A 23,520-nucleotide genomic window follows, 5' to 3' on the forward strand; every position below is an offset into this window, starting at 1 on the left:
GAAGAGGGCTGAGCCGAGATTTCGCGGACTTTTCTCCCGCTAGGTATCGTGACATCATCCACATCTAGTCCGCCATCTTACTTCATATCAATTCATACGATCTCGGCCCAAACAGCTAGTCTACTCCGCATACCCAGGGGATGTGATGTACGTATGATGACAAGAATCACCTGATAGATAAGATTGTCCAATCTTATATATTCCTTGCTATACTCCAAGGCCAATTCTCTCTGCCTTCTCTGTGGCATAATCATCAATGTTCCAATTTGTACTGCCTACCTCGGCTTGTTTCAGTTGCAACGCACCTGTCGATTGAATCAAATAATCGCACTCGCACCGTAAGATTGGCGTGACAAATACTTCAAAGTCTCACGATGCTGCAACCCCTAACCCGAACCGCTACCCTCTCATGGAGAAAGGGCTTCGGTTCGGTCTCCATGAAAACTGCTGCACCGATAGTATGGTCCAGGGGATTATCGTCCACCGCCCCTGCTTCCAAGAAAGCAGCCACGCTGCTTCAAGATAAGTCCAACGGATTTGGATTTGCTCGGTCAAACCCCCGTCCCAAGAAGCCAAGGACGAAGGGAGTTACCGAGATCAGAGGACCGTACTATACGGTATGCACCAGGAGATTGCTGGCCGACAGGCAAAGCAAGCACAATGCTGATTCTTCGTGGTCATAGGTGATGGGTAAGAGATACCTCGCCGATGTTCTCGAGACGTGAGTGCTGGAACCCAGGTGGCTGTAGACTCACGTTTAATGGTGTCCTAGAATGGGGACGCATGTAGATGGACTCAAGTTTGCCGGAGGCTCTTTCTCTCTTTTTCCAGAAAAGCCGTTGAGGGAATTGATCGACCTCGCACATGAACACAGTGTTTATGTCTCGACTGTGGGTACCAACTGGATACCTCACGAAATGGACCCTCTAACCAGTTTCCAGGGCGGGTGGGCCGAGCATCTCCTCACACATCCAGACCCAAACTCAGTCTTTGACAAATATCTCACAAAGTGCAAAGATTTAGGGTTCGTCATAGTCCCCATGCTCTCATGCCGATGCTGAACTCTCATAGATTCGACGTTATCGAGCTCTCTTCTGGGTTTCTCTCCATTCCCGAGGACGACTGGCTACGCCTCGTCGACAAGGTCCATTCTTACGGACTCAAAGCAAAGCCGGAGCTAGGTATTCAGTTCGGAGCAGGCGGTGATACCTCAGCGGCTAGCCTCGAGTCACTCGGTACTTCCGATCCTGGAAAACTCGTAAACTTGGGGCAGAAATTTTTAGACGCAGGCGTTGAGCGTCTGATGATCGAATCAGAAGGCATCACCGAGAATGTCAAGTCATGGAGAACAGACGTGGTGTCGAAGATCATGAAGGAGCTTCCGGCTGAACGGGTCATGTTCGAAGCAGCAGATCCCCAAGTCTACACTTGGTATATCAGGGAGTTTGGCATCGATGTCAACCTGTTCGTCGACCATAGCCAGATTGTTCAACTTTCGGGTTTGCGCCACGGCATCTGGGGTACTGCAGATACGTTTGGACGGCTTGTGTCTTTCCGTCCGGAGTAACTTGTGAAGACCGAGCGTCAATGGCTTGTGAGATTCTAGCTGGGCTGTAATGCAACAGAACTATAATGAGGAGCCGTGGCTTAATATCATTTCTATGACATGTTCAATATTTGCAGTTAATTAGTGGTGTTTTGTATGCTGCCTGAGGTGTCTACACTGTCGATCATGGCTGCCTCAGGCGTAATGCCAAGCCCCGATAATTCCGCAGTCTGGGGAAGGCCAGGCACTTGCACGCGCGCTCTGTACAACTTTCCACCTTGGTTGTTGACTCAATATAACTCGCCGTGCGATATGTGCTGAAACAGTACTTGGTGACAAGAAATGCTTAATAGTTTGTCCCAAAGTAGCCGAATCGGCCTCTCCTCGAACACCGACTGATTGCCGCTCCCCCCGCATTGACCGCCGCCTCGCAAACCACCTCTGCGAAGACATACTCGAACCGTGCTACACCAATGCCTCGAGCCAGTACGGCGCCCGGGGCTCGTCTCCGGTGCAGGCGGGCGTGTGATAGCTGCAAGCGAAGGAAACAAAAGTGCAATGGGGAGCAACCCTGCACGATATGCGTCCAGCGTCGCAAAGAAGCAGAATGTCATTTCTCGGACAAACCAGCCCGATTGCTCCGGCCCAGCAATGATGCCAAAGAAGCAATGCTACTTAGCGAACACCTGGTTCCCACTCCACAGCGGCGGACGGCCATGGACCACCTCCTCAACACGCTCGAAGACACAAGCGCAAATCTAGAGCAGGAAGTCGGGGATGATAAAGATGGAGCGGCACCCGTGCCGAAGGTTGCGCGGCTGCTGCGGGATGGACAGGGAAAGTTTATGTATATCGGGGACTCTGCCAGCCTGTCATTTCTACAGAGCGTTCGGCGCATTGTTTCGCTTGCAATCGGACGGTGCGAATTCACAGAGGATACGTCGCGTCATTCGATGCTAGAGGCTTTTCAAAACAGCTCGACTACGCAAAGTGGGCCATTAATACAGCCTCCCAATAACGACGAGGCGCAGCGGCTCGCTCGTCAATATGTTCTGGCTACCAGTCCTTTGCTTGATCTATTTGACCTTGAGGAGTTCCATCCGCGGCTTTCGAATTGGATTGGGAATCCGACGGGTGACGAGGATACGGTCAGCTCGATCTTCTATCTTGTTCTCGCGATTGGCGCCCAGGTATCCGACACAAACCAGAATCTAGCTGAGCAGTATTTCGTCAGCGGCCGGCAACTGGCCTTTTCCGCTTTCACGGAAACTCCTAGTTTATATACTATCCAGTCCTATGTTCTGATTTCCATGTACATGCTTGGTGCCTGTCGTCGAAATGGTGCCTTCATGAACCTCGGAATAGCGTTGCGGGCTGCATATGCAGTGGGAATACACCGAAAAGATGCGAATTCCTTATTCACTGCGCGGGAAAGAAGGGCACGGGAACGTGTGTGGAAGAGTTTGCGCATGATGGATCTATTTCTTAGCGCATCATTGGGGCGTCCACCAGCCACGTCGGATTTCGATTATGACCTGCGCGAGGATGAGATGACCCGAAGAGAATCACACCTACCCAGGGACCAATTATCTACGACTGTAGTCTCTCTATGTCGCATCTTTGAGCGGGTTCTCACGGAGGTGTACATGCGGCAGGTTGTTTCGATCAATGTTGCTGAGAACATATCTAATCAGCATCGAGCTTGGGTCCGGAATCTGCCTACTTTCCTACAGATGCAAACAGAGCGACTGGATTCCAAAACACTAGAAGAAAGCTTGGCTGCCGCGCATGTATTGGGGTCGTACTACTGGTCGATCATCCTCTTAACCCGCCCCTTTCTCATCTTCTGGGTATCACAGTACGTGAGAAGCAAGAAAGACTCTGCAACCCCCGAAGCCAGGAACGGCACATCCCGCCTCTCCCTCTTCGCCGACGCCTGCGTCTACTCCGCCCTGCGCGGCCTGGACATCGTAGACGGCCTAGCCCGATACGAGTCTCTACCACGCCGTCTCCCATTCCTAATCAACTCTGTCTTCAACTCAGCAGTGGTCCTAGGCGCCGCCTTCTTCGCCGACTACGACAACCTCCTCCCGCTCGAAGAAGGCATGAACAAAGCCGAGAAGTTCCTCGAGCTCTTCGTCCCTCATGATCCGCACTCCTGCCGCTTCCTCCAAATCATCAAGTACCTCCGTGCCGCGGTAACAGAATACGTTGGCCGTCGTAATCGCCAGTGGATGGAACGCCGCAGCAAACAGGTCGACCAGCTCTTTGGCCAAGTAGGCTCTGCCGGTGCAAACGCCAACGAACCATCCCCAGCCCCAGATACAATACCACCCATCCGCCGCCCCGGCGAGTCTGCAGGCGCAGTCCCATCTCCTCTCTCCCCTGATAAACTCGCGCCAGCAAACAATCCCACCCCATCACAACAACCCCCCGATCTAACAACCCTCGCCCCGCAAGACAGCAGCATCTGGGATGCGCTCTGTGACGCCGCTGCCACAGGCCTCCCGTATGACTCGGCCATTTCCACGCTCACGACGACCGGAATTCCCATCAATTTCTCACCGGGCGGGTCGATGGGCATGCCCACAGCTACAGCTTCCGCGTCAGTTTCGGGGATGAGAACCGGGTCTGCGGCTGAGCCTGGAGAAGGAAGTGGAGGTGGAGGCGGAGGCCACACGCCGCTGTCTGATATGATCTTGTCCGATAACGGGCTTCTTTATATGGCCGAGGATCTGCCCGTGTTTGGGCTCTGGGATGAGACTTGACCTCGTTAGCAACCTGGTTGTGCTGTAATGAGGCTTATGACTTATGATCATGGAATCGGTGTTGGGTACGGAGTACTTTACGGAGCTTTGGTCTTTTGCATGGCATGGCTGGCGCTGGGGATTACTGGTTTAGCAGGTTGCTACTTTTTTTTCGTTGCGATATGTCGGACTTCACTTACTACTGCTATTTCTTCTACAGAGAGATAGATGTATATGCCACCAAGGTCACACCATTTGATGCCATGTATCTAGGCGAGGTACAAAAGCTGGGTTTTTATTGAATCATCGACGTTGGCTATGCTTTCAAAACATCGGTATTTAGGAGCTGGTACATGTACAGCGGCATATATACATCTTCTGCTATACGACAAAGTTATAGACCATAACATCTATAATATATCCAAGAAGAGCAAAGCAACATTGTGTATGTGCAAATTTACCAAAGTATCACGTCAAAAATCCCATCCCAAGCACGAGACCGAGAGCTACAGCAACTGTCTGTAGTCTTCCTGCATAGCAAGACACACCCACCGAGCACTGGAAATACTCCTCCTTGCAACTCTCATTCAGCGGCCCGCTCGTCCGATCAAGGTCTTCCCAGAGCTCGTCGCAATCAAAGTCAAGATCCGAGTCGATGTGGATCCGAGTGAAGTCTTTGATGTTGGGTAGTTGGATGCTAACGGGACATATTCAGTTGGTTTTTGCTCAACGAGGAGCTTTAGGGCTGGCTCTGCAGCTGGTTGCAACATACCTTGTGATATTGCCGGTGAACAAAAAGTCCTCTGCCTTTTCGACCGGTAGGGTTATATTTAGGGGTTCGTAGGGCGTGATGATGAGCTCGCGCGTGTATTCTTGTAGGGAGGGGAGGGATATGCTGGGATGGGTTAGCTTCAACCCCTATAGGTAATGAAGGCGGAGAAGACAAACGAGTCAATATCCCCTCGGATGTTGAGAGAACCGTTCACCGAACTCAGTTTGGGTAGGTCAACTGGTATCCGTGAGGAGCCGTAGAGCTTTAGTTGCAGTGCCGCCCAGTCACATTCTCTGCATGTGAGTGTACTGAGTTCAGGTAGCGAGAGACTGTATGAAATCAGTCCATAGTCTTAAGGGTCCTCCATGAAAATGAGTTGTACCTTGACACATTCCCGGCCACTATGAAGCTACCCACACTCTCAAGAACCGGGAAGGAAAGGCTCATCGGGGTGTAAGCCTCCATGCGAGAATAATAGCCGCAGCTGACAGCATTGCAGATATCGAATTTCTTCTCAACACGGCGCAAAGAGTCGAACGACTGACTAGGTTATTGTTAGTCTGTGATTCACCTCAATGCAGAGGTTAACAAACTCTGAGAAGTTGCCTCGTAGATAAATTGACGATGTGTTGGTCAGCTTTGGCAAATGCAGTTCCGGTGCGTCGCTCGCAAAGTCTACGTAGAGGCCCTCAATGTACTCCAGTCTAGGCAGATACACCCTGCGCAACGAAGGCAGGTCCGTGAGAAGCAAGTTACTACCCAGGTACTCCAACGCGGGAAGCTCAATGGAGGTGATGTTGCCGGAATAGAGCGTGATACTATTGATACGCGTGATATTGGGAAGCGTGAGCGGCCCGGACCAGTCCACAAGACCAAGCTCGCCTGCAATCGTGGTGCAGTTCTGGGTTATCTTGTCAATCTCTGCTTGAGTGCGAGCTGTATAGTCCTCACGGCTCGAGCATTGTTGCGCGGTAGTTCCTTAAAAGTTCAGCATCAACCTTAGCAAGAGGAAAACGGAGACCTCGATGCCTACCAAGAGACAATGGTAAAGTGGCCACCACGCGCAGCAAGAGCGCGAACAGCCGCATATTCGCGCAGGTAACAACATTTGCAAAAACTCCTGACGGGGATGACCAGGGTCCAAGGGTTCAAAGACGCCAAGCTCTTGGCTAAAACGAGTAATTTCATCGAGTAAGAAATCCAGAATTGTTGTTAGCGCCGGCTTGGAGATCTCCAAAATGGGGCCAGATTGTGCCCAATCCATGCTACAGCCTACAGAGAACTTCACCTAGCTACTCCGTATCCAAACGCCGCAGCATATCGATTCTCATAGACAGCTTCGCCTGGTCCATGGGGATAATGGACTTCCGCAAGCTCTCATGCTCAACAACAGCCCCATACTCGATGAAATATCGTCCATCTGAGTTTGGTTCGTCTAGGAGTAAGGTCTCCGGGAGTCTGAGCGCTCTATATAGGTCGCGAACAGTACGCAGACGGGAGCACCCGATGCGCTAGACCCGGCGCGGTAAGCATTATATTATGCGCTTTGTTGGTAGTTTGTAGTTTTGGTCGATGAAGTTGGCTAAGTAGTAGCAGGGATGTATAGTGCCATCAATTTTTGAAGAGCTGGTTCTGGATGTTCCCCTTAGTCTTACTACTTATGAGTGGGAGGATATAAGCGCCGGGGTTGATGTATCTCAAACCACAAAGGCATTGCCTGTGCGGAAGAACATGGCCCATGATTAGATAGTGATATCTCGCATTACGGAAAGATCAAATAATAACTGATATTAGAACCCTGTATCCCTTACACTTGTCATGATTCTTACTCCCAGGTCCTCTTCAGACACACCCTAATGCGCCCTGGCTGATAAGCTCTGCACACCTTCTCAACGAAACATGCGAAGCCAATATCACACTTATACTTACCTCTTCACTGCATAGTGTCCCAGTGGCTTGCGTTGTTTTCAATCAATGTCTGACTTTGAATTCTAGGTCCACTGTCGTGTCGCCTATCAGAAATGGCTCGATATCCCATGACTCGGGCCTTTCTCGATCTCCGCCAGCATAACGAATATCGTATCGTGAGATCGCCACACCGATGATGACCTTCATCAATCTTTGAGCGTAGAATCGCCCTGGACACGCTTGTCTTCCATAGCCAAACCTATAAAGACCAAGTCAGGTGAGTTCTTTAGGAAGCTGAGGTAAGTGTCTAACTTACAAGAGGGATCTATGTTTGATCGCTTGCGAGGTAATCGAGTTAGCTCGCCCAGTAATAAGGGAAGCGGCATCTGCTTGACTTACCGTCGCTTGTCAGATCATCTCTTCCGCCCTGCTCCTCCTTAATCTTCATGAAGCGAAGCCCATCAAATTTGTCTGGGCTCTCGAATGTGTCAGGGTTCAATCGCATGTGCCTTGTTGGGAAGGTAATAATGGAACCCTTGGGCAGGGTCAAGCTGTCATCGAATCGGAAAGAGTCGCTTGTCACAAGGCGCCATCCAGTTACTGAGAGAGTCAGTCAGACGTAAGGATATAGGTTCATTGGCTTGCTAAACTCACAAGGGGCGAGCGAAGAAGAGGTCCTAACGCTTTCCTGACAAAAGGATTCGAGCTTCTTCATCTTGGCAATCGAGGTTTCCACCCACCCTTGTCCATCCTCTTTGAGCACTTGGGCTATCTCAGTACGTATCTCTTCGACGACGCTCTTCTGTGAAGCTACATCAAAGAAAAAGCCCAATAGAGTGCCAGGAGGTGTGCTAATCATGCCCGAAGTGGCGAATGCGAGTCGTTGTGCAATCGCCTCGGGACTCTTCTGGTCCTCAGGGATATCTTGCTCCATTGCCCATTGAATGCAGTCAAATGGCTTCTTGCCGTTAGGGTCTTGCTCTTGCTGCCGTCGCCTCTTGCTGACTTCGTCGCCCACGATGCGAGCGACGATAGCAAGATCTCGCTTCAGTTGCCATTGGAGATAACGGGCGAAAAGTGGACTCAGGGGCCATATATTGAACCGGCGGCCGAGAAGACCATGGGCCACAAGCCTGTGTGAATAGCGTGTCATAGGCTCACGGAAGGCTGTATTGTCGACCAAGTTCTCACCAAAGACAAGTCGCCCGGAGACGTGGTCGACAAGATCCTGGGAAAGCTTGTTCGCATTGATACTTTTCCATTGCTTTGGAGCCCCGATGTCTCTGTCTAGTAAGTGCTCGGTGCGGCTCTGGAGCAATGGGTCAATCTCGGCTGCTCAGATCAGTATCCAGTCGAGCTTGTGAATGCGGTGGATTGAACTCACAGAGGTACACATTGACCAATCTTGAGGAGACCTGAGCAACAAAGTTATCAAGAAGACCCGGATAGACCATCTTAAGATTGTTAGCACAGATCACTCGAAAGAGCATGGACGACCGTACATGAATGACGTCCCGAAGGTTCAATGCTGATTGGTTCTGATTCCTGATTTTTTCCAAATACTTGGGTGGCAGGACATAGACCCATTTTCGAAGCGCGATGATCCAGATCTTGAAGGGCTTTCCGTTTCTGCTGTACTGCGTTGAATCAGACCCACCCCGGCTAGAGACCATGGAAGGGGCACCTGCCTTGTGGTATGCTGCGTCGAGGTATGGAATCAGCCTCGGAACGAAAATCCTCCAGACCGAGCCTGAATGATAGGCGTCCATGATCCGTGAGCGGGGGAGACGGGGGATGCTCTTGAGTTGATACGGATCATCTTCGCGGTAGAGACGAGTTGCTAACAGCACAGCGGCCAATATGGCTATGGTAGTAAGCTGAGGCCCGATGGAGGCCAGCAGGAGGCCGAGCAATGAGGGCTCTGGAAGCGATTCCTAGATTAGTAGGTTGCCTATTTACTGCGATAAGAAGTACTCACCTTTGGAAGGAGATAGCGTAGAAGCACTGTTGGAAGTAAGGTTGTCCATGGTCTGCATCTAACCTTGGAAGCCTTGGTTGTTTCTGGGTTGGCGAGAAGATGTGGGAGGCACCTCCTTGGGGAGTCATTGCCCTCGGTGTCCCTTTATATTGGACTCTCGACCAGTTACAACCAATACCCCTGAAACATACGCAGTGCAATCATCATTAGCCTACATGGATTGCGAACTGAGAACTCCGAGGTTCATGCAGAATGGTCAAATCACATTTCTTCGGGGTCCTCGCTGCCACTCTATCCTTCCGATGGAGATAGTCTCGCTTACACGCGCCAACCCTGCACAAACCCCTGGCTTGTTGCTGCGCGAGGCCGGTTCCGAATCCACCTGGACGTGGTTGGGATTGAAATCGCTAGCTGAAGTTTATCCAAGGTTCCGAATCCCAGCCATTGTTTCTTTGCTTTTGCTTGCCGTCCAGTGTTACCTGCAGCTGACAGCTAGATCTTCAGCCAATGGAGCTGCTTGCACACCCTGGTGATGAACCAGGAACCGGGACATGCAGTCAGACGGTCGACAGGTTGAAGAACAGATCGCCAGGGATTAACATGCCCCACATGAGGCAAGAATAGCTTCGTTATCACAGTTTCACAGATCCGCCATCTTTTGTGCTTCAAGATGTCCGGCATGGAATGCTCGGAATGCTCGGAATGCTCGGATGAAGTTCCCATTGCTTCCGTCCAATTGCGACAAAGAGAGCACCCCTGACCTTGTCTCGGTCTACCCGGATTGAAACGAGACTGTGCCCTGATTTGAGCCGAGAGATTTCGCGTCATAGATGATTTGATTTTGCCTGAAGATTTAGCCGCTGGATGCGTCCCCTCGGAGTCATCGCGATGCGGTGACACTAGATCGGAGCTCTCCTGTATGTCCCAATGACCTTGCAGGGGTATCCAAGCACACACTTGCAACTGCAGCTTGGGACAAGAAAAGTACTCCTGTAATCCACTCATGTCCATAGGCTTCCAGGTCTTTGGAACGGATGCTGTGGCCCCATGAATCGAACCATTACACAGAGAAGGCCTGCTGATGATCAGCCGTCAGACTCAATTGTTTTGTTCCTTGGTCCATCTAGTTCCTTAGCTCTGGGGCTGACGTTTCTATCGAGCTATATCGATGACTTCCGCTATATCCCCGTGGAGTGGAGGTCAAAATTCCCGTGTAATTAGCTCGCTGTCCGAGGCTTTTCCCGCGAGAGCTCGCTTGCGGGGAGCGAATGCTTTTCCGCTTGGAGTTTTCGAACTTTGGCTAGTGAGAGTATGATATCTAGCAATAGTGTGTGTCTCAAGCCACAAGCCTTATGGTGCTCGCACAGGGGATATGGTCAACATTCAGCCTTCTGGTACCAGTCGGGGAGCATGTTTGTCTGCGCTGAGGGTTCGGCGAAATACCTCATTGACAGGGGACTACGTACAGAAAATGAGTAGTTCAACGGTATAGTCTACCTATTCAATAGTCTCGGCTGGGCGACGCTCGAGTCGCTTCTACAGACGACAAGGTTGTACAGTGTACACAAGACGGCTGATACTGCTCGGCCAGGTGGTACAGCAGATACAGAAATTGAGGACTTCCAATGGAAGAGAAATTGACAGATCGTATTTCTGTCCTCGAGTACAGGTCGGGGCAGACATTCGAGGTCTCTTGCTTTTTTTCGGAGTCCGTCTGCTTACCTCTATCTGGCTCTTTTTGTCTGTTGGTTTGCTGATGATGTATGTCATTGGATAGGTCCAGTCTCAGTGGCGGTTGAAGATAAGCTGAGCGTGGGATCAATAACTTGGACTGCATGAGAATCAATAGCCAAAGGCCGATCTTGCGTGCTCTGAGATATGATGGCCTCAGCTTCGCGAGCTTTGGATCTGGGTAACACCGCATGATTGGCGGGAGACAACCTCCCAAGGTTGCAGAAAGGGCGGACACGGCAGGAACAGATCCGTCGAGTGCAGCTCGGGGATGTTGTTGCAATGGCAAGCGATCTGCTACAAGCTCGGAACTCGACGCCAAGTTGACAGCCCTAGGTTTATCAGCAAGTCCTCCATGGCAAGGGTTATCTGGCAATGATTTAAAGACCAGCCCCCAAGCAAAAGGTACCCTGATCTATTACTTTTGTTCAATTCTCTTACTTTTCAAGTTTACTCAGAAACCTCAATCATGTCTATGAACTTCCCGGCAATCACCGCCGCATGCGTGAACTCGGACCTGGTCGAGCCTCACAGCATCCATCCTCGTCCTGACGAGTACTTTTGGGACCTTCCAATTCACGTCTCTCACCACAACGAGACGTCTCAGAAAGCATGTGCGGATTTCCTCCTCAAATGGACCGAAGCCCTCAACGCAGATGGTCTAGGGGTAAAGGGTTTCGAGTTTCACGGAAGCGCAAACAACCTCTGCAACTTCAACTCGTGTGCCTTTCCCGAGACCCTCCCGGAGCGGATGGTGCTGCTTACGGAGGTCAGCGACTTTGGGTTCTTCTGGGATGGTACTGCGATCTATTCCCCCCCTTGTTCTCCTCTAGCATATGCAGGACGAGCACCGGTGCTAACCGAACCCTACAGATATCACCGATGCGCTGAGCCCGGAGCAAAGCAAGGAAATCACGCAGGACCTCGCGGTGGTCTTGCTGGCAGAGCTGAAGCTCGGTCAGCGTCTGGAACCGAAGCTGGAAATCAGCAAGTTGGTCATCGGGATGCTCCGTGAAATCCTAGATCAAGATCGCGAGCTAGGACTTCGAATGGTCGATGGCTGGAAGGGCCACCTGGAGGGCACATCCAAGAGCACGCACAATGATATGTCGTTTGAGCAGTACAAATGGCATCGGCTGGGCGAGGTTGGGGCTGTGTAAGGATTCGACCCTCTGATTTGCATTGAAACGAACTGATATTGTGTCCTTAGCTGGGGCATAGAATTAGGATGCTGGGGGGCTGATGTCCGAGTCTCCCAGGAGGCGAAAGACTCAGTTAGGAGCTGGCTCAATCCAGGTCTGCTATCTGTGATGCTCACGAACGACTATTACAGCTTCAACAAAGAAGTCGCTGAGCATGAGCGGGCGGGCACGCTCGATCGGATGCAGAATGCCCTGGGCTTGCTTATGCGAGAGTACGGGTATTCCGAGGAAGAAGCACGGAGCATCGTGATACAGGAAATCAAGAACGGAGAGCGAGATATGATGAAGGAATATCACCTCTGGGAGGAGACAGAAGGGTGGAAGCCTGAGAACTATGAGCTCCGCAGGTATATCGCTGTAGCTTTCTTCATGATTGGTGGTAGTTCCTTTTGGATCTCTCACTCTTTACGGTATAGCCGTGAGGACATCGCCAGTACCCCCGAGCAACGAGCAGCATTGACTGGAAAAGGACATGGTGAACTTCGCGTTTTGGAGGGCTATGCTCCGCCTAAGGTGCAGCCACAGTGTCACCTACAGCAGAAGGTGGTTCCCTTGTCCCAAGTCGAACCTTCAACCACCAACGGTGTTATCAGCAATGGTACCAACGATGTCAGTGGGGTCCATCGCAAAAGTGCAAATGGATATGGGACCAACAAGCATACGAATGGAGTATATGGTGTTGACTCTGACTCTATCTCCGTCTATGTCAATCCATACTTCACGGCATCCAGCAATGTAAGCCCTCCGTCCTGGACTTTATTTCATCTGCATGTATACTAAATGGACCAGGCTTGTGATGAGCCCTTTGACTATGTCAATTCCCTTCAGGGCAAAGGCATCCGCAACAAGTTCATCGATGCCATGAATTCTTGGTATCAGGTTCCGCCAGCCTCTTTACAGATCATCAAGCATGTAGTTCAAGTCTTGCACAACGCATCCCTCATGTAAGCAGCACTACCTACCGCATTGCTCATTTGCTAATCTTCCAGGCTCGACGACGTGGAAGATGCCTCAGCTCTGCGTCGAGGTCATCCAGCAACACACATCCTCTATGGCGCCAGCCAGACAGTCAACAGTGCCACCGCTGCCTACGTCAAAACTGTGCAAGACATCTTGCGGCTACCGAGTGAGCAAAAGAGTCTGAGGATATTTGTCGGTATGTTCTTGCTTGTCCTATCCTGCTCTCTGTAGCAGCCGTGCTAATTCGCATGGCAGATGAGTTGCTCAGCCTCCACAATGGCCAAGCACTCGAATTGCTCTGGTGCTACCAGAATAAATGCCCATCCGTCGAAGAATACCTGACCATGGTCGACAACAAAACAGGTCGCCTGTTCCACCTCATGCTCCGTCTGATGCAGGCTGAATCTACGTTTTTCAAATTCTCATCTTCTTCATCTATCTCCCACCTCTTGACTCTTTGCGGGAGATACTACCAGATCCGAGACGACTATCTGAATCTTACATCTGAGGAGGTTAGTCCATTCGCACCTCCTACTTACCTCCCTTACACTCCCTGTCTCAGAATAAACAACATAAACAGAAGCTAACAGTTCTCTCCTCTCCCAGTACACAACCAAGAAAGGCTTCTGCGAAGACTTAGATGAAGGCAAATTCTCCCTCCTCTTAATCCACCTCTTCAACCATACAAAGCACCCCGGACGTATTATGGGTGCCTTGTTCAAGCGCGCTCCCGGGGCAAGCGGCGTCACGAACGAAGTCAAGACGCATATACTGCAGGCAATGGAAGCTGCAGGGACCTTTGAGTTTGTGCGCAGGGTCTTGCAGTACATTCATGCAGAGCTGCTGAGGGTCTTGGAAGAGGTTGAAGGGCAGATGGGCCCGAATAATGGGCTAAAGGTGTTGGTCTTGGGGATGGCGATTTAATGTATTCCGGGCGCTGTTTTCTCTTCTGCTTATTTTGCTTCCTCGTTTCTGAGATTTCAAATGCACCTAATCTCTGCTTTTCCTATTCCCTTGGATACCTATTGTTTGAATCTCGGGCTCACGGCCGAGAAAATCGCAGTAATAATTGCTTGTGTCGAGACAAGACTAGGAATGAATTTCGACTGATACATACGTTGAGCACGATCGGTAATCACAATTCCGGAGAAGACGAGAGTCATCAGGTGGTTGTAAATCCGAGAGGGGGCCTGTTGATGACAACAGGACCCGTGCAGGCGGTAGCGTAGCGCTCCCTTTTCCCGCAGCGTGCTTACCGTGGTGATTGCCCTAGCCTGAAGGATTCGCTGCATTAAGAACCTCAGGGTTCTCAAAATCCAATTTTGTGAGGCCATAAGCGATTGGAGACTCAATATTGGCGGCCGCGTCGAGTATATGCTCAACTGATGCGCTCCAGATGCAGAAACAAAACACAAAAGCATGCAGGGGATGAAAGAATCTGGTGTGAAGGAGAGTGGTGGGAATAGGGAACGGAGAACTTGCGGACGAAGCAAAAGTATATCAACCACACAACATACCGTTGCTATGCACCACAACCTTAGCAACTAAGATTCTAATGATTATTACCTCTTTATAGTTGCACTATACAACAGGCAGCAGTTCTTGGCTACCTGAATATTCTATTTCGCTAGTTTTAACTACTATGTAGACCATATCAGGTGGTATAGGCTAACTAGTTATTCTAGTCGATAAGATAAGCTGATCGTGGGTCAGAAATTGGTGTCAGAGGCTGATCGGGTATCAGAACTCTCTGACCCACATTGGCAGAATGGTATTCAGGATTCCGAATGGTATTCAGGGAATCCTGAATACCTACGTTCCTTATAGTACGTCTATAGGTCACGTGGCCCTTCTTGCTCATTCCGAGCCGTGCCCGGATTGGATTGGTTGGTTTGCTGATTGGCTGAGATCATCCCGTGACTGTCTTGGCAAGGCATCCTTTGGCGTGTCATACACTTTTGCACACTCTGCTCTGCGAAAAGGCCACAAGTTCTACGCTAAACGCCACGCACAACCGTGGCCTTTTCGCCGTCACCCAGATTTACTCCGTACTGATTTGTCTAAAGTTAACTCAACATTAAATATTGACGTCGGTGATAGAAATACCTAAACAGCTGTGGAAGAATAAAGGTACAGCACCGACCAGGACATGGAGACAACAGGCAAGAATAACAATGAAGAGGCAAAGAAACGCAGCTCAGACGGGGAAGCGAAGAGGATGCTAGACAGCGACTAGCCAACGCAGCAGTACGGAGCATCTGAACTCGCACAGACCAAGGAGCAAAGCAGAGCATGACAAAGGAAAAGTGGACGGGAGAGCGTTAGCGTAAACGGGGTCTTCCAAAAATTACGTATATGGTCGGGTCAGTCGGAGAAAGAAAAAGAGAGGAAAGGAAAGGGATATCGAAGTCTAGTTCGCTGAAGGGTGCCATGTAACAAAATACTCGGCGCTTGCTGCTTGGGTAGATGGCGGGTCATGCCTAGATCGCTGCATGTATCATGTGCTTAAAAGTGAGAAAAAGGGAATTAGGTCAGGGACTGGACATGCTTGCAATCCCGCCAGCAGAATGAGCAAAGGATAATGTATAAAAAAGGTCATGTGCTGCGAAGGAAATCCTATGTACACGACTGCTTCGCCTAGAAGCCGAACGGGTTGGTAGGTGCTGCACAAGTAAGCTACTGGAAAATGATGATGTCTGAAGAGAGAGTTTGACTTACTGGCTTGCGAAAGATTCGCCTTCATCCCTGTCGGCTGAGGCGCAAGCTTCTTGGGAGCGTCAGGCTTGACACCAAACCGCACGGGAGGGGCTGGGCCGGTCTTCTGAGCCTGCAGTGGCGCAATTGTATGTTGCTGCGGAATGGGTGGAATAGGGGGAGGAGACGGAGAGTAAGCCATAGAGCCCGAGCCGTTCAAACCGGTAGGCTGAGGTTGCAATGCAGGAGGAAGAACAGAGTTGATGCCGGTTGCCATTGGTTGTTGGGGCGGGGCGCCGAATCCTCCAAAGCTGGTTTGCTGTGGTGCAAGACCGAACCCGGTCTGTTGTTGCTGGATCCCGAACTGCGATTGAGGCTGGAAACCTGTCGGCTGCGGCATCAGTCCGTTCTGGAACTGGTTTGGAGCCATGAATCCGGTCTGTTGCGGTTGGAACGGAGGCTGGAAACCCTGTTGCGGAGGTTGGAAGCCCTGCTGACCTAGACTGGCCAGACTCTGCCCAGGAGCAGCAAGCTGAGGACCTTGTTGGGGGAGACCAGTTAGCTGCGGCTGCAGTTGAGGCAGGCCGAAAGGCTGTTGTTGAGGCATGTTCTGAGGTGCAGATAGTGGTCGTTGAGGCGGAGGTGGAATAAGGGAATTTTGGCCCATGCCCTGAGGTGCTTGTGGGCGTTGTCTAGGCTGCTGAAAGCCGGTCTGCATAGGCTGTTGTTGACCAACCTGTGCCACTTGCGCGAAAAAGTTGGGGGAGGCGCCTGACTGCTGCGGTTGAGGCGCAGGGATCGCAGTTGGCTGGGCTTGAATAGGCTGTGCCGCCGGGGGCGATTGAGCAGGGGCGGGCGCCGGTTGCGCAGGAGTTGGCTGAAGGGGCGCTTGGAGGAGTGAGAGATCTGCCATAGCTCCGGTGATCGCCGGTTGGACAGGCGGAGGGCTCGCCGCGGCGGGTGTTGCTGCGGGTGGCGAGCTGACAGCTGGGGCTGGGCCTGTCGGTTGCTTGGTAGTTTTGACTTCCCACGCATCGTCGTCGAATCCCTTCTGAACAGGCTTCTCGATAGGGGCGGTAGGAGCCGGTGGAGGGGTGCTGCTGCTGGGTGTTTCGGCCGGCTTTGCCGCATCCTTTTGCTCAAACACTTTCGGATCAACGACATCCTTGGTCTGCACGGCCGGCGCTGGACGGGGTCGGGTAGTGTTGTTGTGCAGTGTTCCGCCAGGTCCAGCAAAAAGACCACCAGAGCCGTCACCGTTACCCAGCACTTCTTCCCCGCCAAAGCTCACGTTGCGCAGCTTCGATTTACCACCTGTCCGCCCAAACATATTGTCCAGGTAGCGCATGACCCGCAGAATGTCGCCTTCTTTCAGACCCAATGTACGCAGAGTCTCGGGGGTGATATCAGGAAGGATACCTTCGTCCATCGAGTCTTTGGCGAAATTCTGTGCGTACCGCTCACATTGATGAGGACCAACGCCAGCCTTGAGAAAGAAATCGAACCAGTCGTAATCGGACTGCTGAAAAGTGGCGCCGGATTTCCCATCATTTGACGCTCTTACTTTGTCGGTTTTGTCGGGTTTGGGTTGTTGCGATTTGCGCCGAATGTGGTCAGACAATGGTTTGTCTTCGTCAAGAGATTCTCCGGTAACCTTCTCGACGTATTCTAAGTCTTCAAACGACATCTTCGGGATTGGCACTGCGATTTTGATCCCGTTCGTCTTATGCAAATGGATCTTGCCATCCTGCAATCCGATGAACTGAGCCTCTACAGTGAATGCTTTAGACCGGTCAATCCATGTCCTAACCTTTGCCGGATCAGGTTCTGTATCCCGTCAGTACTGCTTAAATCGGCGAGACATATGTATGCTTACTGGATCTCGGGCTACTCTTGCTGTCCTTCTTGTGGTGCTGCCGCTTGGGCCAGTTAGCTTTGACTGAATAGTCGTGTGTTGAAGGACATACTGTGGGACTTTGCGGTGCAGCTGCCCGAATCTCCTCAAGCACGATAGGAGTCGTCGTTGGAGGCGGCGAGACGAAACCGCTCACTTCGACATAGCTGCTCGGAACCACACCCTCCTTACCATTCTTGATGCGCCGCACCATCCACCATTCCTCAGACTTAGTGTCATCTAGGATAATCACCTCATCGCCCACACCAACCGTTACTTCATCGTCACCCTGGGCCATAAAGTCATACAAAATATTTCCCTTCTTCTGCGCGCCACCGCCGCCGGCACCTGCCGCAATAACTTCCCGCAAACCTTCAGCGCGGAATGCCCCGGAAATTTCACCAAGCGCCGAAACAATCTCACGGGCCGTGTCTTTGGCCCCGGCATGGAAATCCACACTTTTGCTGGGCCGAACGAGGTCGATGAAAACGTGTTTCCCTTCAATGGAATAGTGGGTAAGCTTCTCCGCAGTCCACTCCTGCACATCCCCATCATCCTCGGGTGATATGAAGATAGTTCCAGTGGCAATGTTGATTCCTAGTGTCGTGGGCATCTTCTTTCTTTTGCCCATAACCTCGACCATCTCGTTGATGTTGTACATATGATATCCGGATGGAGATCGTGGCGCCGTCCTTCCAACCCGATTATATGGAGGGGATTCCCGCGGGCCACCATCGTTCTCCCGTATCGAAACAGGTTGAGGATGAGGGATCGGCGAAGGCGCAGACGACTCGAGACGGACAGGAGATGACACTTGTTCCGAACGGGGCCTTTCAGGCAGACGGGGTGGGGAAGGTGAAGGCTCGCGGTATTGCGATTCTGGCTGCGCCTGGGGTTGTGGGGGAGGGGGAACATCTCTGGACGACCCGGGAGAAAGATTCTGTTGGTGAAGTATACTGGCTATCGCTGCCGCAGCGGGGTTCTGGACAGCATCCCCGGGAGAGCTCGAGACGGGCGAGCGAGGTTCTTCAATGGGAGCCGGCCCCGGGCGCTGCGGAAGGCTGGGAGGTTCGGGCACGGGAATTGGGGAAGCAGCAGCTGGAGAGGGAGGCTCGGGTGATGCGTGATTCGGAGCTACAGAGTCTTCAAGAATGTCGATGTAATTTGACGGAGCGAATCCGAAGTCTGTATTAACTCCAACCAAGGTCCAGTCCGGATCCGAGGTGTCGTACACCACCAAATTTGCATCCTCTGAGAAAGATACCTCCTCATCTGTCTGACGTGTGTAGTCGTATAGCGCTTTCGCGGTATGAACCGGCGTGGCCTGCTATTCATCAGTATGCTGTCCGTTTCCATGGCAGTGGGCGAACGTCATCGCAACCCCTGAGAGGCGGGACGACGGCCAGTGACCTTCAGGCGAGGCGCCAGTTGCCATCACAATTGTCTCTTCTCACATGCAACACCACAGAGACTGAGATTGAGTGTCCTTACCTCCTCGACGTAGTTATTTGGTACTAGACCCTCGGGCTCATCTTCGTCGTCCCGGTCCGCCTTCTTTTTAGCCTTCCACCAATCGTCCTCGGCGCTTTTCTCGAGGATATAAAGCAGATCGCCTTCACGGAGCTCTAATTCACCGTGCGCTTGCGGTTGGTAGTCGTATATGGCGGTATAAACACCGATGAACCCCATGGTGGCCGGTCGACCGACTGGGTTGCGTGTGCTGATCAGGATAGTGGGTAGACGCGGAAGAGAAGCGGGCCAGCTGCAGCTGCAGCGTGAAGGGGAGGGCGTCAAGGCAGTATCGTAGGGATTGTGCGAGGAGAAGGAGCGAGAAGACCGGTTGTGGCGGGAAGTCAGTGGCCGGCGACGTCGGTCGGGGTTCGTCGTCGTAATGGCCGGAGGAGAGTCCGCGAGCGAGAGGCAGAGTGGGCTGGGCTTGGCAGCTCCCAACTCAGGTATGAATCAGGCTGCAACAGTGCAAATCCGGGGTACAGGCTCTGAACAAGGCCGCGGAGGGACGAGGTAGACAAGGAAGGCACACACTGCCGTGGAATTATGTGAAAGACGAGTGAAAGCCGATCATTGGGGCTGAGGGGTGCTTGCGCAAATCAGCACTGCCTAGGGAGTACTACGCCACTGTACCTCCAGTATAGACTCGACAACCCAGGTTCGCAGCCACAGGGCTCTCGATGAGACCTGGGTCCGGGTGCAATGATGCATACTATTGAAGCTTCTTGACTGGAGGCGAGGAGCACCTTCTTTTTCCGACAGAATCTATTCGCACTCCACGAGTCCAAGATCCGCGACCAAGTACGTCTCGCTGTTCGAGTCTACAGTACTCCATATAGTACAGTGTAATTTCCAACGCAAGTACAAAATCGTCAACTCGTATAGATGGCCTATTTACAGTTCGTCTTTGAAGACTTCCTCACTTCCATCCACATCCCCAGCGTCGATTGTCGGCTCTTCACCACCCTCCAGGTGCTCATTCTTTCGGCCTGGCCCCGGCATGTCCTTTTGATGGCCAGGCTGCCCATCAATGGCCTTTGTATCTTCATTCGGCTCTTGTTTGTCCGCTTCTTCTCCTTCGCCTTCTGTCGCTTCCTCCTCATCATCAACTACTCCGCGGAGGTATGCACCGTTGCCGGTAACGATTTCCAGAGTCCAATCTTTACCCTTGGCCCATTCTTCTAGCTTCTTTCTGAGCTCCTCGATTTTCGCTTCATCGAGATCAAACTTCTTCAGTTCCTCGGTGGACAAGAGCTGCACTTCCCCATTCACGCGTTTGGCAACCACGTTCACCTTCTCTTCGCCTATCGAAGCCACGCGGCCCTTTTCGATCTGCCTGCCCTCTGTCCCGACTAACCGCTGAGCGCCAACTTCAATTCCCCCGATAATCGGGTATTCCGGTGCTTCAGCAGACTCTACCAGCTGTTGAGATAGCTCGTACTCATGCATTGCTTGCCAATCCGAGACCTCTTCCGGGGTAAGAATCTCACGGCACTCTATAGTATGGACTTCTTCCTGTTGAGGTGGGAGGAAAGCAACATCGTTGCATAGGCGGGGAGTATAGATGAGCATCAAATAGGAGCAGGTATAGAGCTCCTTGATCCAGGCAATACGGTCCGTTGACTGCGGGTTACAATGGAACTGGACTTCAATCTTCCTACTCTTTCCCGTTAGGTCGCACTGATCGCCGCTGTCAAGTCGCTGAACCAGGTAGCGTGAGCCCCCTTTTGTCTGCAACTCGGCTAGATCTGTAGTCGCCTTCTCGGATTTTGCACCTTCTCCACCCTGCTGACCTTCTTCCTGAGGAAACCTACCTAGGATGAACGAGTGTGTTGTGTGATCCTCCATGGGCGGATAGTTTGGAATGCCTGCTCCTGACGGAAGCGCGTGGAACTGCTTGATCTGGTTCATGTAGCAGAAAGAGTATGACCACCAACCGGAGATGTAGTAGAGGCATTTGCCCTCCATCTCACGCAAGAGCTCTAGACCTCGGTCTGTCGCCCGCGCCAGCTCCTTTCGCTCCTCATCCTCGTTCACTTCTTCCTTTGTCTGACTGTTCTCAGCAGCTTCTACCATAGGAACTTCGCAAAGGTATCGCTGTCCTTCGAGAATAAGCTCCTCGTATGAGAGCTTGATTTCATCGCCGCTAGACTCGTCAGGTATCGTGTTACCAGATTCGTCGCGTAACGGTGCTTGTTCGTAGATGTCGCTCTTTTCAGGGGTTGGAGAGCTACCATGAGGAGCTTGTTCTAATAAGCCGCGCGCGTGAGAATCGAGGACGAAGCCAACAGGGAACTGAATCCGAAACTACAAGAGTAAATTGTCAGCATGTACAGCGTCTCCAGGACGAACACAATTTACCTGAGGGTATGCTAGTAAATCATCGTGGATATTGAATTTCCTACTCGCCCATGCACTAGAGCTTGCAGATGCTAACACGAGCAGAGAGGTTACTATCCTCGATTGTCTGCGCATTGGTGAGTGTGTATGCTGTCGGGCGATTTCCCTGGCAGGTATTCGTGATGGAGATGTAGCCAGTTCACTCAAGATACAAGTTGACCATTCAATATGTTCGTCAGAGCGGGAAATCTCAATTGATATGAAGGAGTTGAATCATTTCTAGCTATCTCAGTGACGGAGAGCAACCACCATTCACAGTGTTTGATGTTGATGACAGCTGTGAAGTTGATCTTATCGGCACGTGTTGTCCCCGCGTTATCTTAGTTCCCCTAAATAGGCCGAGGTCAGATAGATACAATGCCCCTGTATTCACAAAGTATGGCAATTGAGAATCAAGCAGTGCAGTGATTTATTGACCACTCTTACTTATTCCAATGCTCAACATCCAAATTCAATCTCTCTGAATCTCTGTTATCCCGCTATTCTGATGATTCATGCTTGCAAATGCAAGCACCAGGAGTGGAAACCCCAACTCTTGGCAGCGCTGACACGAACCTTTGTCAGCTTTGTCAGAGCCTCGATCTTTCCGCATTAGGCAAGGAGCCATATAGAGTGCTTATTCGAGACTTATAAAATGTGACTAAATGTCCCTCGTCGTCCCCGCGAGGGTCTTCTACTAGTTTCTCATCCCAGCAGACAAACGGTATAAATAGCCGCCTTCGACGCCGATGAAACTGCTCTGGTCCATTTTTGTTGGCATCGCAGCAATCGTCTTTACTGCTCACAAGTTCAACAACCCGGATCTAAAGATTAGTCGTGGTATCGACTACTTGAGGAACTTCGCTTCGAGGGTACAAAGCTACACTACTACCACGACCAAAATCACGAAAGAACACTTCCCATCAACCCAACCAATCCTATCTACTAGGGAAATGTCTGTTCCCCGCGCAATCCGCACCGTCTTCCTTGCCATTGAGCAAGCTGAGGGCGCAGGCGCTCGCGTCCGCCGCTCAATCGGCACCCCCAAGCTCCGCAACTTCTCGCCTTTCCTCATGCTCGACCACTTCACCATCGGCAAGGGCGCCGGCTTCCCCGACCATCCGCACCGCGGCCAAGAAACAATCACCTACCTGCTCTCCGGCGGTGTCGACCACGAGGATTTCGCCGGCAACAAGGGCACAATTGGACCTGGTGATCTGCAATTCATGACAGCCGGCAAGGGCATCATGCACGCGGAGATGCCGCACGAGAACCCAGACGGCAGTCCCAACGTCGGCATGCAACTGTGGGTTGACTTGCCCAAGAAGCTTAAGATGTGCGAGCCGAGGTACCGCGATCTGCGCGCCAGCGAGATTCCCGTCGCGACTGTCGATCAGGGCCGAGTGACTGTCAAGGTTATTTCGGGACAGAGCCATGGTGTTGATTCCGTGCGCGATCTGGCTTACACGCCGCTCTGGCTGTTGGACGTGTCGATCAAGCCTGGTGGTCGGATCTCGCAGGTTCTGCCGGTGGGATGGAATGCCTTTGCCTACACATTGTCCGGAACTACCGTTTTTGGGTCAACGGACTCGACGCAGCTGGTGAAGCAGTACCATAATGTCGTTTTCGAACAGAACGGGGACCACATCGAGGCTTCCGTACCGGACAATGCGGAGGAGGAGTCGAGGTTCATCCTTGTTGCTGGACAGCCGCTGGACCAGAAGGTCGTGCAGTATGGACCCTTCGTCTTGACAAGCCAGGAGGAGGTTTACCAGGCTATGCTTGACTATCAGACTGCCTCGAACGGATTCGAGAGAGTCCGCGGATGGGAGAGTGAGATCGGGAAGCGAATGGCCTACTAGTCTCCATTTTAGATTTATTTATGATTTATTGTATATAGATACACCTTATGGCGTCGGTTGGATCTTTTGAAATTTAGCTTACTTTGGTTATATGAGCTTTGCATACAAAATAATTATCAGCTCTAACAATACGTCTTCATTCGTAGTCGTTTTCGATTAGTAGATAATACATGAGATTCCAGCAAAACGCTATATCGGGATACACAAGTCAATTGAAAAGATTTATAGAGAGAGAGGATTGACCACCGACATGACAATATCCAAAGCTGTGATGGGTAGGATACGAGCTCAAGTCGAATCAAGCATAATGCCACAAGTCGTATGGCGCTGCGCTGACT

The 23,520-nt window shown here is 51.6% G+C and overlaps 8 protein-coding genes across 8 annotated transcripts; 4 read left to right on the top strand and 4 right to left on the bottom strand.

The window, feature by feature from the left end:
• Positions 1-374: 374 nt before the first annotated feature.
• DSM5745_05299 (phosphosulfolactate synthase) lies at positions 375-1,567 on the top strand (the record flags this gene model as incomplete). Its single annotated transcript, XM_026747315.1, has 4 exons — positions 375-617; positions 684-721; positions 773-1,024; positions 1,072-1,567. The coding sequence occupies 4 exons, from the start codon at positions 375-377 to the stop codon at positions 1,565-1,567; spliced, it is 1,029 nt and encodes a 342-aa protein (XP_026604795.1).
• Positions 1,568-2,262: 695 nt separating this feature from the next.
• On the top strand, positions 2,263-4,314 carry DSM5745_05300 (putative C6 transcription factor; the record flags this gene model as incomplete). The annotated part of the gene is made up of 1 exon (XM_026747316.1): positions 2,263-4,314. One exon carries the CDS (start codon positions 2,263-2,265, stop codon positions 4,312-4,314), a length of 2,052 nt encoding a protein of 683 aa, XP_026604796.1.
• Positions 4,315-4,761: 447 nt separating this feature from the next.
• Positions 4,762-6,153, bottom strand: DSM5745_05301 (uncharacterized protein; the record flags this gene model as incomplete). Its single annotated transcript, XM_026747317.1, has 6 exons — positions 4,762-4,990; positions 5,066-5,188; positions 5,242-5,394; positions 5,448-5,609; positions 5,659-6,043; positions 6,099-6,153. The coding sequence occupies 6 exons, from the start codon at positions 6,151-6,153 to the stop codon at positions 4,762-4,764; spliced, it is 1,107 nt and encodes a 368-aa protein (XP_026604797.1).
• An 883-nt stretch (positions 6,154-7,036) lies between these two features.
• On the bottom strand, positions 7,037-9,000 carry DSM5745_05302 (cytochrome P450; the record flags this gene model as incomplete). The annotated part of the gene is made up of 7 exons (XM_026747318.1): positions 7,037-7,232; positions 7,290-7,311; positions 7,373-7,573; positions 7,628-8,305; positions 8,358-8,427; positions 8,476-8,894; positions 8,952-9,000. 7 exons carry the CDS (start codon positions 8,998-9,000, stop codon positions 7,037-7,039), a joined length of 1,635 nt encoding a protein of 544 aa, XP_026604798.1.
• Positions 9,001-11,151: 2,151 nt separating this feature from the next.
• Positions 11,152-13,768, top strand: DSM5745_05303 (bifunctional terpene synthase/polyprenyl synthetase family protein; the record flags this gene model as incomplete). Its single annotated transcript, XM_026747319.1, has 7 exons — positions 11,152-11,479; positions 11,556-11,838; positions 11,893-12,619; positions 12,674-12,828; positions 12,874-13,040; positions 13,100-13,356; positions 13,451-13,768. The coding sequence occupies 7 exons, from the start codon at positions 11,152-11,154 to the stop codon at positions 13,766-13,768; spliced, it is 2,235 nt and encodes a 744-aa protein (XP_026604799.1).
• Positions 13,769-15,481: 1,713 nt separating this feature from the next.
• DSM5745_05304 (cytoskeletal protein-binding protein SLA1) lies at positions 15,482-19,121 on the bottom strand (the record flags this gene model as incomplete). Its single annotated transcript, XM_026747320.1, has 5 exons — positions 15,482-15,507; positions 15,563-17,365; positions 17,415-17,457; positions 17,506-18,756; positions 18,924-19,121. 5 exons carry the CDS (start codon positions 19,119-19,121, stop codon positions 15,482-15,484), a joined length of 3,321 nt encoding a protein of 1,106 aa, XP_026604800.1.
• Positions 19,122-19,835: 714 nt separating this feature from the next.
• On the bottom strand, positions 19,836-21,416 carry DSM5745_05305 (PRKCSH domain-containing protein; the record flags this gene model as incomplete). Its single annotated transcript, XM_026747321.1, has 2 exons — positions 19,836-21,248; positions 21,303-21,416. 2 exons carry the CDS (start codon positions 21,414-21,416, stop codon positions 19,836-19,838), a joined length of 1,527 nt encoding a protein of 508 aa, XP_026604801.1.
• A 653-nt stretch (positions 21,417-22,069) lies between these two features.
• DSM5745_05306 (pirin family protein) lies at positions 22,070-23,182 on the top strand (the record flags this gene model as incomplete). Its single annotated transcript, XM_026747322.1, has 1 exon — positions 22,070-23,182. The coding sequence occupies one exon, from the start codon at positions 22,070-22,072 to the stop codon at positions 23,180-23,182; it is 1,113 nt and encodes a 370-aa protein (XP_026604802.1).
• Positions 23,183-23,520: the final 338 nt, after the last annotated feature.

Source organism: Aspergillus mulundensis (genome assembly GCF_003369625.1).
Source record: "Aspergillus mulundensis strain DSM 5745 chromosome Unknown scaffold_4, whole genome shotgun sequence".
In the NCBI taxonomy this organism is placed as follows: Eukaryota; Fungi; Ascomycota; class Eurotiomycetes; order Eurotiales; family Aspergillaceae; genus Aspergillus; species Aspergillus mulundensis.